Source organism: Hibiscus syriacus, unplaced genomic scaffold, assembly GCF_006381635.1.
Source record: "Hibiscus syriacus cultivar Baekdansim isolate YM2019G1 unplaced genomic scaffold, ASM638163v2 tig00110893_pilon, whole genome shotgun sequence".
Taxonomy (NCBI): Eukaryota; Viridiplantae; Streptophyta; class Magnoliopsida; order Malvales; family Malvaceae; genus Hibiscus; species Hibiscus syriacus.
The window spans coordinates 9,603,260-9,619,643 of record NW_024062901.1 but is presented as its reverse complement, the minus strand read 5'-3'; the positions used below and the strand labels follow the sequence as shown (position 1 = coordinate 9,619,643).

General features: G+C 37.2%; 2 protein-coding genes and 1 non-coding gene across 3 annotated transcripts; all 3 read right to left on the bottom strand.

The window, feature by feature from the left end:
• Nucleotides 1-1,514: 1,514 nt before the first annotated feature.
• TRNAV-AAC lies at nt 1,515-1,588 on the bottom strand. Its single transcript has one exon. It is a non-coding gene; the product is annotated as a tRNA-Val (tRNA).
• A 2,278-nt stretch (nt 1,589-3,866) lies between these two features.
• LOC120145689 (costunolide synthase-like) lies at nt 3,867-6,053 on the bottom strand. Its single transcript, XM_039159459.1, has 5 exons — nt 5,594-6,053; nt 5,369-5,508; nt 5,108-5,172; nt 4,247-4,512; nt 3,867-4,154 (listed from the first exon to the last, which is right to left on the bottom strand). Exons 1-5 carry the CDS (start codon nt 5,747-5,749, stop codon nt 4,032-4,034), a joined length of 750 nt encoding a protein of 249 aa, XP_039015390.1. The 5' UTR covers nt 5,750-6,053; the 3' UTR covers nt 3,867-4,031.
• Nucleotides 6,054-7,315: 1,262 nt separating this feature from the next.
• LOC120145113 (fasciclin-like arabinogalactan protein 1) lies at nt 7,316-9,618 on the bottom strand. The gene is made up of 2 exons (XM_039159010.1): nt 8,863-9,618; nt 7,316-8,006 (listed from the first exon to the last, which is right to left on the bottom strand). The coding sequence occupies exons 1-2, from the start codon at nt 9,505-9,507 to the stop codon at nt 7,404-7,406; spliced, it is 1,248 nt and encodes a 415-aa protein (XP_039014941.1). The 5' UTR covers nt 9,508-9,618; the 3' UTR covers nt 7,316-7,403.
• Between the last annotated feature and the right edge of the window lie 6,766 nt (nt 9,619-16,384).

Sequence of the window (16,384 nt, the reverse complement as noted above, 5' to 3'; positions counted from 1 at the left end):
TCTAGATCCTCATTTTTAAGTACTCCAATTCATGTAGTCCTTCACTATCAACATTCCCTTTCCTATTGAAAACTTGTCTCACCTCTGCTTGAGCCTTCTGCATAACTCTTGGATTTTTCAGCATTTCTGACATTGCCCATTCTTGTGTTGTGAATGATGTATCACTCCCAGCAATGAAAATATCCTGTAGTTGTAGCAATGTATCATTAATCAATGGAGCAAAGTTTTCAATGCAAAGTATAAAAGGTATATATTAAATAATTAATGACTCACTGACCATGATTACTGATTTGATTTTGTCATTTGTTAAAGGAAATTCGAGGTCTCCGTTCTCCTGAAAATTCAAAAGAACGTCTACAAGATCATCTGGTTCACCCTCAGTGCCCTTGCTAGCTTTATGTTCATCTATGACACTTTCGAAAATCTTATCCATGTTTCAGTGCAGTCTCTCAACTCTAGGCCACAATCCGGTTATATACTTGAGTAATTTGGCTGAAGGGAACAAATCTGCAACATTGAAACCTTCACCGAACCGTAACACTTCCCTGAAAAGTACTGTGAATTCATCTTTCTCTTTGCATTTCCCACCAAAAGCAGTCCTCGAAACGATTTCATGTGTGAGAAAATATAGCATCTCACTGAGGTTGACTTGTGATCCTCCTTTCGAAGAAATTGCTTGAACCAGCTTCGATACCTCTTCTTCCCGAATCGGAGTGAATGATTGCACACGTTTCGGACTCAACATCTCCAGCACAAATTTTTCGCAACTGTCTCCAATAGTCCCCATAGGGGGCAAACGCAACGTCTGTGGTATTATAAGTTAAAATAGTTGTGGAAGTACAGAAGGCCTACTGGAGAAAATCATGTCGTGAGTTCTCATCACTTCTGCAGCGGTTTTCAGGGACGAAACAACGATGTTCGAAAGTTCTCCAAGCTGAAGATTCATCAAGGAGCCATATTTATTGGCCATGTCTCGTAACATTTGATGGGGTAGAGGGCCAGCAAGGAGGTGCAAGCTCCTATGACCGGCAACTTCCATGGACCTGGAGGTAGATCCTGTGTCGAGTTCTCGATTCTGAATCACTTCCCTAGTTTCACCAGCATCAACAGAAAGATAATGAAGGGGAAGAGTATTGGAAAGGAGAGGAATTGGTGCTCCATGAATGTAGAATATTGAAGAGAGACTTGTTGCTTTGGTTGATTAGTAAAGTTTCATAATTTTAATACACAATCAATTTAAAGATTTATAAAAGAAAATAAAAAATATACAAGCATGACATAAATAAACAGATTACTAAAATTTATTTTTACATCGGAAAGGATGGTACAGTTCTCTCTTTGAAAACAGAAGCATTATGACATGTCGTAGTACTCTATTACATAGGTTATGAAAAACAATAACACAAGCTTTATTCCCGCCTATCACGAGGGTGACCCGGGTTCGATTCTCGGCAACGACGATACCTCAACTTCTTTTTCTATTTTTTTAAAAAAAGCTGAAAACTTACAAAATATGGCTTCGCCCGGACTCGAACCGGAGACCTTCAGTGTGTTAGACTGACGTGATAACCAACTACACCACGAAACCTAAACAAATCTTTGTTCCACTAAGACAATATAAGTTAAACTAAAATACCTATAAGTATAGAATAATCACCACTTGTTATGCCTAATTACATAGTACGCCGCATGATTAAAAGAATAATAATTATTAGTATAATAAAACTGATATGAATATATGTATATATATATTTGTAATGAAAATATGGTTACCAAATTCAATTTTCTAAATTCATCAATGTGGGTTTATGTGTCTTTTTGCATTTTCTTCATAAAAGTAATATTTTATTATTGGATATAGATAGAGTCAAATTTCAACCGACTTTATTGGATAATAATGATAATGTAAATTTTGGTTGTGCGAGAAAAAGATAAAAAAAAATTAGCCTAAACTCAGCTTGTGCTTTTTCCGGGGCACTATGATTTTTCATCATTTCCGACATTGCTCATTCAGCTGTCGTTGAGGATGTCTCAGTTCCAGCTCCAATCATGTCCTGATAAGCAGTTCTACTTGGTTAAACTACAAAACAGCTGTGTACAACATTCAAGCAACCGAAGAAAGCGAGGTCTTATATCTGAACGCTTAATAAAGGAACTTCCCAATGATCTCAAGCTTCAAGTTCGGTAAGTTCCCTCAGAATTGAAAGGAATGTTTCATGTTGATTGCATCTTCCACCGATAGCAGTCCTTAAAGTGATGTTATATGATAAGTTGTTTAACATTTCTCCCAGGTTGATTTCCGATCCTGTATTAGAAAAGATGGATGTAACCAAACTTGATGCCTGCTCTTCTCTAATCGATCGGAATGATTGTACACGTCTTATACTAAGCAGCTCCAACGAGCAAACTTTTCGAAACTGCCTCCAATAACCTCCATATGGCCCAAAAATAATATCTGAAAAATTATACGTTATGATTTCTGCAGCAAGGAGATAGGGCCTGGTAGCAAAATTGATATAATGTGTTTTCATCACTTATCTAGCAGCCTCTGGAGAAGAAACAACAATGTGTGATAATTCACCAAGTTGAAGGTGATGGGGAAGAGAGAAGAGTAAATGGTGCAAGTGACCTATAATAGGTAATTTCCATGGTTCAGGAGGTAGATTTCGGGGTGAGCCCTTTATTTTGGATCTTACTCGTAGCTTAAACACCATGAAATGAACACAAGGAAGGTGGACAGTGGAAGCAACTTGACTTGGCTATCTTTATCCATGATAGGAGGACTAGTGAGAGAAAGTGTTGATGAAATGGCGTTTCTTCAGAATTTATGCACCATGCGTTTTTTTTTATCTAAATGAGTTGGCTTAGATTTAAATTTGAATTGGATTGAATTAAAATTTCGAGTTTAATATCAAATTGATAGGTGCAGGGCTTATTAGCGAATTTGATATCATGTTATTTCATCACTTCATTCACGGACTCCATAGAAGAAACAACATGTGATAATTCACCAAATTGAAGGTGCATCACGGGACCATGCCTTTTTGGCTAATCGGTGACACTGCGACTGGGAAGAGAGAAAAGTAATAGGTCAAGTGCCCTATGATAGGTAGTTGTTTCCGTACTGCAGGAGGTATTTTTTTCGGTGAGTCGAAGAAGTGGGTAGATTGCTTGAGATCTGATTTGAAGGATTTAGCCCTTACCAAGGACATGACCTCTGACAGGAAAGTATGAAGACTTAAGACCAGATTAGCCGAGTAGTGTAGGTCACAGTAATAGGGTGTAGCATCTTTGTCTTCTTTTTAATGCATTTGTAGTAATTTCCATGACTTCTACTTTTTATACATTTCTGTCATTGGAATATATGAAGGCTTAGAACTAGCGTAACGGAGTAGTGTTGCCTTAGTTTAGGTTTAACTCATTTAACTTTATTCCTTCTCGTAATTTGTTATCTCTGACTATTGTGTAACCTTCTCTTCATGTTTCCTCTTTTTAAATTTAGCCCGGACTTACGTTTCTGTTTATCTGCTGAGATTTTTCCGCAGGAATTTATTTGCATGGATATTTCCCATTACAGACACGCATATGAAGACTGTTCAACTATGTATTTATTTATTTATACATGCATTGTATTTTATCTTTATTTTTAATTTTCTGACTGCCGGAAGTCTTCCACAGAAGCTGCTCCCAACCTGGCGTTGGGGTCAGCTTACTACCCTACCTTCCCTTACCACATTGCATATGGGAATAGGGTTTTGTTGTTGATGTTGTTATAGTATATTGAACAGTTGAGAAATCTCCCTGGATAAAATCTCTCGGCTTCATTCCAATACTAGGAGTTCCTTCCTATATCCCCTGCATTAACGATGACTCTGGACTTCACTGGTATATCATATCCATTGATTGTGCATCCCTGTGAGCATTCTCTTGGAAGTAGCAATGGAAGAGGAGGGTGCAATCTCAATGTTTCACCGATGACAAGTTTCAAGTACTCCAATTCATGTAGCCCTTCACTATCAACATTCCCTTTCCTATCGAAAAACTTGTCTCACCTCTGCTTGAGCCTTCCGCATAACTCTTGGGTTTTTCAGCATTTCTGACATTGCCCATTCTAGTGTTGTGAATGATGCATCACTCCCAGCAATGAAAAGATCCTGAAGTTGTATAAGAACTATGAAGTATCAGTAATTAAATCGGGTTTTGCAGTGCAACATGTAGAAGGTATATGACAAATGGACTTACTAACCAATACCACTGCTTTGATGTTGTCGGTTGTTAAAGGAAATTCAAGGTCTCCATTCTCCTGAAGGTTCAAAATAACATCTACTAGATCATCTGATTCGCCTTCAGTTCCCTTGCTAGCTTTATGTTCATTAATGACATCTTCAAAAACCTCATCTAGTTTTCGATGCAGGCTCTCAAGTTTAGGCCTTAATCCAGTGAGGTACTCGAGGAACTTTACCAAAGGGAACAAATCTGTACGGTGAATTGATTGCCATGTAAGCTTGTGAACTGTCATATAAGAGTCGTGAAGATCAATATTTGATTCTGGTATTTAAAGGATTATAATTTTTTTCTAAGTTTAAAGATCATATTTGATAAAAAAAAATATTCAAAGACTACACTAATTATTTTTTTTTCAAAAGTTTGAGGGTCTCAATTACCGTTAAACATACTTTTATATTAATGACACTTTTGTATGTTATTGCTTATAACAATATTTTTATGTATTTTTAAAATTTAATTTATGGCCAATATGCATTAACATTATATTCTTATTATAAATTAAAATAATTGGGTAAACTACGTCAATGGTCACTAATATTACGGTAAGTGTTCATTTTTACCACTAATGTTTAAAAAGTCACAAATCAATCACTAATATTATCGTTTGTTACAAATTGGTCACTCGACGTTAACAGTCATTAATAGACGTGACTGAAAATACAACTGGACCATTATCTACTGAGTTAGATCGTGACCGTCATTTTGACTGACTCTTCTTCTTCAACCCATTCCCCATCTTCTTCTCTTCTTCTTCTTCACTTTTCTTCTTCTTTCTTTCTCTTCACTTTTCCTCTTATCACACACATGACATAACCCTCACCTCCAAAGGCCAAACCAAACAAGGTCAAACCTTGTACAACACCTTGGTGACCAGGAAATGACAAACTGTTCGCCTTAAAATCAAAATTTCAAAAATAAATGTCAATCAAGATTCCTTTTAAACAATAATTTAACAAACTACCAAAAATATATCTAAGGAAAAGAAACAAATATGTTACTAAAGTGATATTTGACAACAAAATTGCCACCAATCATTGTAGTAATGCAACAAAATTGTAAAGAAAATGTGTACTATGAATACCTGGAAGGTATCTGTAAAGAGATGGGAGATGAGAACTTAGAAACTTTTGCAGCAATTTCATTAATATTTGGGGTCTTTGCCATACATTTGATGGAATCTCTATACCCATCCATTGCTCCAATAAACGGTCTTGCGAAAATCTAAACAAAATAATCAGAAAGTGAATGAAATTTCAATATAAAAAGATTAAAAAAAAAGTAATTCAATCCTGAATTGTGAATGTACCTTGTCCAATTTGGCGGCATTAAGAGAGCGGACGTACTCGACTGCTCTCTCTTGGGATCGTAGGCTGGGGTAGAAATTAGGAAACACCCACTGCATGTCTTGGCTTCGTTCTCGAGTGAACTCATCTGTGGAGCGTGATATGACTTTCATCTTCATTTTCTTTCTCTTCTCCTTTCTTCAGGGAATCTCAGCCCTCAGAAAGAAAAATCCTAATGGCTTGTAGAGGCGAACTTAAACCCTAGAACTAGAAGAAGACAACAGAGAAAAGCAAGGTCCAAACGGTAGAAGATTTCACCTCGACTGGATAGGCTGAGTTCAATGTTTGGTTTTAAGTAAAGAAATGGTGATGATGTGAGGGTTTTAAGTTTTCATGTTTGGTTTGGCCTTTGGGGGTGAGGGTTGTGTCATATGTGTGATAAGAGGAAGAAGAAGAAGAGAAGAGAAATAAAGAAGAAGAAGAAGAAGAAGAAGATGGGGGGAATAGGTTGAAAAAGAAGAATAACATGTTAAAATGGCTGTCAACGATCTAATTCACTAGATAACGAACCAACTGTTAATCTCGAGTAAGCATTTTGTAATAAACGATAACGTTAGTAACTGATTTGTAACTTTTTAAATATTAGTGGTATAAATGAACACTTACTCTAATATTAGTGACCATTGGTGTAGTTTACCCAAATAAATTTTGTGACCGGAGGAAACTGGGTCAGAGGGTCGCCCTTGCCTTTACAATACCTGATCTGGATTAGTCGATCAATAGATTAGATACAGGTGGTTATACCAACAAAATTAAAATAAATTTTGTTTTATGAAAATTCTTATTAATTTTATTGTTTTATATTTACATAACTCACATGTTAAATTTATATAATGATTTTTTAATGACCATAGTTTAATTTAATTATTATTTGTTTATTTCTATTTTAAAAAATTAGATACCACATACATTTGTACTATTTTAGTTTTGAATAAGTTTTCATTTATATTAATCAAACATGTTTTCTAATTTTTAAAAATTTAAAAATGAAACTATTTTCTAAAAACAAAAACATAAAATGAAAATAAAAATAAAAAATATTTTCTAGAACCAAACAAATCCTAAGTTTTATATTATTAGGTCTGCCCAAATCCAATTCGAAAATCAAATCTTTCTATTTGTATATGATCTGACTCGAGGTTTAAGAGGACCTCGTTCAATTCAAAATTCGACTCAAATATTTAGGTTGAAATCCGCACTCAACCCATCTCAATATATATTATTAGATAAATAAGAATTTAATTAAAAAGATAAAATAAAAATATATGTTATCTCAACTATCTCTAAATACATAAAAGATAATTATAATATTTTGTTTTATCAGATTTTTTTCGTCCTAAATTCAAACTCGATCTTCCTCTTTAAAGCTTAATTAGACCTGACCTATGCCTGGATTTTCAAAATAAAAAATTGACTCAATTAAATTAGGGAGTTAAAACACGCAACACCCGGGTGAAATGCCCTATTAGCACTTCCACCCGCAAAGTAGCTTAGCTTTGACAATAAATGGTTAAGAGTTGGTGAATGGTGAGCCTTTCCATGATGATGGTGCCTTATTTTGATGATCATGTTATGGACCGTTCATAAATTGCTTATATAAAAGAAGAAAACTATCATCAAAGCTTACGCCCAAAACTTAATTGCTATCAACCAACATCACAATTTGCATTTACTCAGCACAAAAATACTCGATCACAGACTGAAAAAAAGTAACCACGCTGAACACAAGTGATAAGTCGGCCCATAAAGGCATCAGTAAATAAACTAGAAGACTCACAGCAAGAAAAACACTAAGAACAAGCTCAATGCAACAGCAATCGACCTATCAGCCCCCAAAAACATGCCGCCGCTCTCATCCTCAGCTAACTGATCAGCCGGGTCATCGTCAGGTGACTCTGCTGGTGAGTCTGAATCCGGTGTTGGTGCTGCCTTCGTCTTCGACTTGGACTTTGATTTGGATTTGGATCCCTTTGGTGCATCTGCTGCCTCCTCTGGTGCCGGGGCCGGGGCTGTGCTAAGAGCCGATGCCTTGAACAACTCTTTAGGCATCAAGACTTTATCAATTGTATAAATTGCTACCGGCTGCTCGTCGAGGAGAGTCCCGGTTATTTTGACGGTGTTGATCTTGGTCTTTAGAGTCACCTCTTCACCCTCGTTTTGCACGGTGAAATCGAACTTGCTGGCTCCGTCTGTAGCTAATGTGTTCACGAGTCCGTTGTTGGATTTCAACATGGACAGAGATTGGTACACAGGCACGCCAAAGAATTCGAGGAACGATGCTTTCTTAGAAGCTGTCAAGTTCTTGTACTTTGGTAAAAAGGCTTTGAATGGATCGTCCAGAGGGCAGAACACAGTCAATCCTCCATTAACATTATCCTAGAAGCAAGCATCGCAACAACAGATCCATTACGAATTCATTCGGAGAATATGAAGTAACAAACAAGCAAAATCTCAACAATTTTATATACTGGGGGCAAAGGAAAGACGAGCAAACCAGCACCAACAAAGAAGTAAATAACAAAGCAGATCATTACATTACATTTCCATAGCTACCAGTTCATGCATTTACTACAAGCTTCGAACCAAGCCTATTAATGTAACAATGACTTCAAAGTTGCAACTTCCAACCGTTTACGCCCATCTCCAAACTACCACCATCTTCGAATCAATGTCTACAGCAACTGTCTCGTACATTTACTGCATGTTGTTTGCTTACAGTATAGTGTTAAATCCAGCACAATAATGAGCATGCTCTAGAGTCTAGGGTCCCAACACTTAAAGGGACATTCAAACTTTGGCATCCAATAGGTGGAAAAAAAAATAAACCCAGATCTGGATTAGACCTTATCTAGAAATTTCAAAAACAAAAACAAAAACAAATTTTGAAATTTGAAAAATCTTAAGATGTCATTGTCATGCTCTTGGATTAAAAATTAGCTCCCCCCCACTCTCCAACAAAACCTTGCCTTTCTGAAAACTAAAATTAGCCAAACTAAAGAGTAAAGAAAACAGTATCCTATGCCATTATCAAAACTTTTCAATGTGCTTTTACACTGTTTCTCCATTGCACACTAAAAGTCTAAAACCCCACCATCATAACTCAATCAAACAGCCAAAAATTAATTATTTTTCTACTTTCTAGCCCTTTTTCCCACTACCTCACTTCTTTCTTTCACCTTCTTTTTCACTAGATTGGTTCATGCAAGAATCAAAGAACAAATTTCCAGCTTACCTCATAAGTTCCCATGGCTTCATGATTTTCCAAAAGAGTATCAGCAAACACTTTACATCCATGCGCAGACATAATGCCAGTGATATTCAGCTCACTCGGCCCTGGAGTAGGAGCCTCAGCTACAGCAGAAGGCAAAGCCTTGCTGATCTGAATCACAGATATATTATAAGGAATCTCCTCCACAGATTTAACAAATAACGAATTCAGATTCCCATCATTGTCTTCAGGCCCAAAACCAACTTTCCCACCTTTGAAATCGGTTATATTAACAAACCCAGAAACCCCAGGAGCCACACCAGTGGCTTGGAACATAGTGGCGGCCAGTGCAGTGCCATCCCTTATTTGGTGAAGCTTCCTGGCACCGAAGTAGTCGAGGAGGACATGGAGGGAGAGGATGTTTTTGACAGTGAAAATGGAAGGGTTCTTGACTAAGAGGGAGGACATGGCGGCGTTGTCCAAGGCGAGGACCGTGATGGTGGTACGGCGGTTGATCTCCGGAGCTAAGTGCGTGAGTGTGAGGTAATGGTTGAATGTTGATAAAGATGGGTGCTTTGCTAGTAAACGTGTAATGTTGTGTCCATTTGAGGTTTGGAAGAGAAGAACAAGTGAGAAGATGAGAAGAAGAAGGTGTTGCCTTTGCCCCATAATGCTGTTTCTCTTCCCTTTCCCCTTGCTTCTGAGCTCTGTGATGTTTTTGCTTTGGACGAAGGGAGGGAAAGGAAAGCTCAAGGGTGGTTGTAGCGTAGGGTAGAGTCTCTACTGGCTAAAGCTAAAAGGGTATGAAAGTTGAGAGGTTTTTTATGAGTAAAGGGGGCTTGGAATGTGGTAAAATTACAATTGGAGCCACTGTGCTGCTGAGTGGGTTTGGTTTAAAAATTTGGGATAAGGAGCAGGCGGTTGCCACTTTCTATAGCTAATAACTATAGTTTATAATAAGGAATTTTTGTTGATTCAGGCTTGTCAAAATTAATTAAATGGTTTAATTTTTTAATATAAAGGTTTAATTGAATATAAAAAAAACTACCTTAATTTCATAATATCATACACAAATAATAATAAATATATCTTGTCAGTCGTTAATGGCATTTTCTTTTTTGTTGGACGAAGAGTCGTACTTGATAAGAATACGACCATTGTTCAATATTCCTCCATGAGACGCAGTTGATCATCAAGAAGAAATAGATTGGGTATGAATAGTAAAAAGGCTATGGTCTCTTTCTAAAATTAGTTGGGAGGATTTATATTAACGTTTAGTGTTATGGTCATTATATTTATTCGTAAGTCATTTGATAAAATATATTTAATCGTCGCATATTAATTTCGTTTCGTCGGGTCATATGAGCTTATCAGAAATTTTACCAGTGTTGTAGTTGTTCTCTAAACCTTGTAATGAAACGTTGCTTACTTGTAGTCACTTACATTACACCAAGGCCAAACCCCATTTTGCAAGCACAACCTCAATTTAGGCGTATCCAAGATTCAACGTTTTCAGTTTAAAATATTCGCTTTCTCTAATCATTTAATTATAATCAAACAACGATTACAGGTCTACTTAATTCACATCATCACCCCCAAGGAAAAATACCGACATACCCTCTTGTGCAGCTTTAAACACGAACTTATACTATGTACAAATAAAAATGTATTTACATTTGTCGTATTTTTTTAAAATACGTTTTTGTAAATACATGTTTTTATCTACGTGGCAGTCAGATTCGGCAATTTGATTGACAGCAGGTGCCAAGTTGTTTTGTTTACTGTAGCGTGGCATTATCGTTGTTTGATGAAAGTTGGAGGGCGACTTTATTCAAACAAATTAACGATTATAGTAGGTTCACTGTTCATGTATACGTGGGGACCAATGCTACGACCAAACGAAACGACAGCACGTGGAGGCTAATTGCTCGTCCCTGTGACCTTAGAAAAACCCACACCGACAGCAGGGTTACAATTTCCACGTTTATTTTCTTAAGATAAGTTGAAAATAATATTTATTTTAAATATTATTAATTATTTATTAGTGAATATTTTAATTATTTTATTATCGTTATTGATGTTGGAATATGTGACTCAAATAATAATTATTTTTCTAATTACTCGTATAATTTGGTGCGTGATTTTGTACATATTTTTCAATCACCCATGCTCAATTGAAAATATGAGAAATATTTATGTGTGACAAGTTTAATATACGGTTCAAAAATACGTTATCAATTTTTTTATTATTTAAATAATAAAATTAGAAAAAAAATTATGAAAAAATTATTATTTCTATCGATTTTATTATTTATTTTAACCTTATATTAAGGTATCGTACTATAAAACTTTCCTAAAATTATATTTGTAGGTTTTCCATAATATAAACCATTTTTTTATTTGATTGATATTCGGATAATTTAATTTTTCGGCGATTTTTCCCAAAAATCATCGGTGATCGGTATATATATCTATCTAACATCAGTCAGATTATATTTTCCGATCTAACACCCGTAGCAGTAAAGCGCCCCCTGAACCGCTTTATATGTTGATTTGGCGTCACGTGGAGTATAGCGCGCGCCCTGTATCGCGCTATACGCTGACTGGGTTACACGTGGGGTATAGCGCGCCCCTTGCTCTGCGCTATACGTCACGTAGGGGTATAGCGCGGATCAGGGGCCGCGCTATACGCCGTACCAAAATTATATTTAACGCGGTCTCTGATCCGCGCTATATAATAATTACATATAACGCGGTGCAGGTACCGCGCCTTATATGTTTATAAATACCTCCGGTTCTCGCATCTCTCCTCTATTATAAATTAATACAACAATTCCGTCAACGAGTAATAATTCTGGCAATCTTCTTATATTTGATTTAGAAGTTCGTACGATTTTTCGTTATAAGGTAATTTTGTCATAATTTTTTAATTATACTTATTGTTTATTATCATTATTTGAAAAAAAAATATTATACTAATTATTTTTAATTAATTTTTATGTTTGTAAAATTGAAAAGCGGTAGCATAAGTCGAAATAGTTTTGCGGTGCAGGTAAGAATATAAAATTATATTATTTAAATTATTTACGTTGATGTGTAAAAAAAATTTTGTGTTATATTTCCGTTCATATATAATTTATTTAATCAGGTTTGTTTAAGTTTTTTTTTTTGCATATATAATATTTTCGCACTTTTAAACTCAAAGAATGGCGCGACTTTCAGCTATTGTTTATTATGATGGTGAAATTCGAGAAGATGAAACCGGCGTTGTTTTCGTATCAAATGAGCGTGTTTGCAGTACAGATTTCGAGAGAAACATAACTCTTGAGGAGCTGATAACGAAGATTTCGAGGAAGATTTCGAGGAAGATTCATGTTGGAAGTAACAGAAAAATGTCGTCTTTGCAGTACAGATTTCCAACATCATTGTTGCCATTAACTTATACAGCGTTCGAACTTTCGAACAATGATGATGTTTAAATGATGGTTGAAGCTCAAAGTAATTATTCATACGCCGCTATTGAGATGTATGCACATTTTATTCAAGTGTGTGTTGTTCGGGGTCAATCTTTAAACTCGCACTATGGGCTGGCTGAACAAGTTGATCAAGTTGACAGCCCGACTACAGTAATGTGTAATGATTTTAATGCCATAATGGGGAGACATTCATCCGCAACTCCTTACGATATGTACCGAGGTGGATCCACGAACAATCCGTATGGTAACACCGCGTCCAGTTCAAGGGGAAGGCATTCATCTGCAAATTTCTTTGACCATATGGAGATGCCATTGACGTAACCATCTGTGCAGTTTCCATTTAAAACGATGGCTTCAAGCTCCAGGGGAGGCATTCGACTGCGAGCTTTTTTTATCTCAATGTCGATATGCCTTACAGTTCAAGGGGAAGGCGTGCAAGTAGTAGGTTCTTCGACCTAAATGTGGAGAGCATGGAAGAACCATCATCTCCACCAGAATAACCGCTTCGTGAGCCTGGTGCGGATGGTGCTGAGACTGGACTATTCATTTACCCAGAATCACCGCAATTCAACTCCGATGATGATGAAGTTCCAGGAAATATGGCAAAAACTGACCCTCCTGCACACATGTATGAAGCTGATTATGGTGCAATGTACGGACCAGAATTTGCGGATATGCCTCATCTTGGTGACTATGTATATTATTCATCAATAAATAATGGTGAGTTATCTTTAGGCATGGAGTTTTCAAGCAAAGAAGAAGCGATGATGGCTATCAAAAATTACAATATCCGTAATTCTGTTCAGTCCAGAGTCAACCGATCGACGACCAAAAAATATATATGCTACTGTGCCCGACGCGAAAACGGATGCAATTGGATGGTTCGCGTATCGAAAATGAAGAGGAAAAACAACATATGAGAACTAACAGTATACAACGGTCCTCACACATGTTGTGCTGGAGGTGTCAACCAAGATCATCCCAACTTGGACTTTGAAGTGATATGCCAATTCATCATGCCCATGGTAAAAGCAAGCTCTCATATAGCTGTTGCAGTGTTGATTTCAGCTATACAATCACAGTATGGGTACACCGTCTCCTATAAAAAAAGCTTGGTTGGCAAAACTAAATGACATTGTCAAACTTCATGGCGAATGGGATGCATCTTACAACGAACTTCCAGGTTGGTTTAGACTGGTGCGGACGTTGAAGTCTGGGACAATTGTGGACTTCGAAACCTCCAATGCATACCATAATGATCAAGTTCTTCGAGATCGATGCCAATTCTATCGGGTTTTTTAGAGTTACCCACAGTGTGTTAATGCTGCCAAATATTGCAAGCCTGTGGTCCAGATCGACGAGACTTTCTTGTATGGAAAATACAAACAAGTTTTATTATTGGCAGTTGTCTAAGATGGCAATCGCAACATTCTTCCAGTTGCTTTTGTTCTTGTCGAAGGAGAAGATACATATTCTTGGGCTTTCTTCCTCCGAAATTTAAGTGCATATGTTATCACGAGGGAAAATATATGTGTCATTTCATATCGCAGAGCTAGGATCAAAGCAGCAATGGAGTCTTTGGGTCCAATGTGGAAACCACCCTTTGTCCAATATAAGTATTGTCTCCGACACATTTCTGCGAACTATCATGGAAGGTATAAGAAGAATGATGAGCGTCAATTAATTGTGTGTATGGGTAAGTGAAAGCAATTTAGTAATTTATACATTTTTTTATCATTTTAATTTTGCAAAGAAAGCAAGTTAGTAAGTTATATATTTTTTGATCAGGTTACGAACTACTTCCTCGAACGTTTGAATCAATGCTTCAAGATTTGCGGGCGAAGAACGAGGAAGGATACGATTACATCAGCCTCATCGATAAAGAAATGTGAACGAACGCATATGATGGATATCGATATGGACACATGACGACCAACGTGGCTGAGGCAATCAATTCAACCTTAAAGGGTGCACGTCACTTACCTGTAGCGGCTTTAGTAAAAACTATATATTTTCTTTTGGGGGCGCTTTTTGCGAAGCTCGGGGGACAAGCTCAAACCTGGATGCAAGGCGATCATGTCTATCACCCTAGATTAGTTGCAGATCTACAGAAAAAAATTGTTGCATCAAATGGAATGTCTGTAACAAGCTTCTCTAGATGGCATGAAATGTTTCGTGTCACAGAGTTACCGCGACCTCTTCAAGGGATTGAAGCTATGTCGTTAAGAGTAAATCTAAGGGACAGAACGTGCGACTACGGGTTTTTTCAAGCTCTGAAGTATCCATGCTCTCATGTGATAGCAGCTTGCTCGCATACACGTCAAGACTATAACCATTTTGTGGATCTCGTATACCTACTATATGAAGTTTTTAAGGTATGCGAATTTGAGTTTCCCCCCATAGGTAATGATAAAGACCCTGATAAGGTTCAAGATTGGCTTCCGATTATACCAAATCCGAGTTTATTGAGGAAGCGTGGCCGTCCAAAATCCAATCGAATTCATTGTGATATGGATATTCGAGAAAGATCTAGACAAGACAGAAGATGTGGCCATTGTAGAAACTCATGACACACTAGAAAAACATATCCACTTTTGTTGTCATCAAGTAACAATTGATGAGGAAATGATGTATTTGTTTATCAAATAATAATTCTTGTATTTTAATTTGCATTTACTTCAAGTTAATGTCATTCGATAATCTCTGATGAAGATTAAAAAAGTGAACACAATCATTAAATTTTATCAAACTAATAACAATTTGGTATTTAAATACAACAAACTTACAATAAGAATTAAATGGTAAATGATAACCAAATTACAATAACTGATATTAAATGATAATAAACAAAATTAACTGAAATATATTAAAAAAAAGTCCAACAAATTTAACAAAATAAAGTAAGTATTAAATGAGAAATAATAAAAAAATACAATTAAACAAAATAAAGTAAATACAAATATAATAAAAAAATCTATCGATGCCTGCGTCGCGAATGTGTTCCGCAGCTTTCGGTCTCGAGGAGGATTTCTTCGTATCACTGGTTCTGACTACTCGCTGTTATCGTCGTCGTCGTCGTCGTCGTCATCACCGTCGTCGTCGTCGTCGTCGTCCTGAGCAGGTACATTAGGTTGATGAGGAGCTGATGACGATGAAGCACCTCCATAGAATAAGGACCCTGGAGGTGTATGACTGACTATCCCACCGGCCTGCGAAAACTGGGACCTGCCAATTATCCAGTATATGAACCCTAAGTCAGATCTGTAAACATAGACCCATAATAGCCTCCAGGAGGGGTCATCTGTGACGGTGTAGGGGTCATAAAACCAGGTGAAGGCGGCGGCGGCATATGGTAATGGAAAGGCGATGGCGGCATCATATATGGATGTGGCATCATATATGGCTGCGGTGGCTGCTGGGAAGGTTCTGTTGGTACAGCTGAGGATGAACCGGAAGCACCTGCTCTCCGTTCACGAGTCGGGGGACGATGGTGCTGTGTCGGTGAACGTCTCTGTCGACGTCATGGAAAGGTCTGCCCTCGTGCATCCTCGGGAAGTAGAAACGGTTTCCTGTTACTGTTGAGCCACTCATAATAATCCTCAGCATACATCAAGAGGTCATCAAAAATGGGTTCTCTACGGGGAAGGCGCCGATGTCGATCCTCCCACAACACGACCCACCCATGATGCCTCACCAGCCAATCTGTATCTGTCTTGCCGCGTCTATCTAATCTATGCAACTTATCCATATTGCGAGGTGTTTCCGGAATTGGTTGAAAACAACCAAACTACCAGAGCACGCGATCAGTGGAGTGCCACTCGACGGTCGCATAACAGATCAGATGGACCATCACCATCCAAACATCTGATGGACCTCTCAACTCAGGTGGGATCACCGCCCTTACATCATTAGTAGAATATGTCACCCATTCAAACTAAAACAAATAATATATAATATTTATCAAAATAATAATCTAATTATATAACTATAATCTAAAATCGATTTTTAAACATTAAAATTCATACCTGTGTGCCAGCCTTCTGATCGATTAGCACCCTAATTTTTTCTAA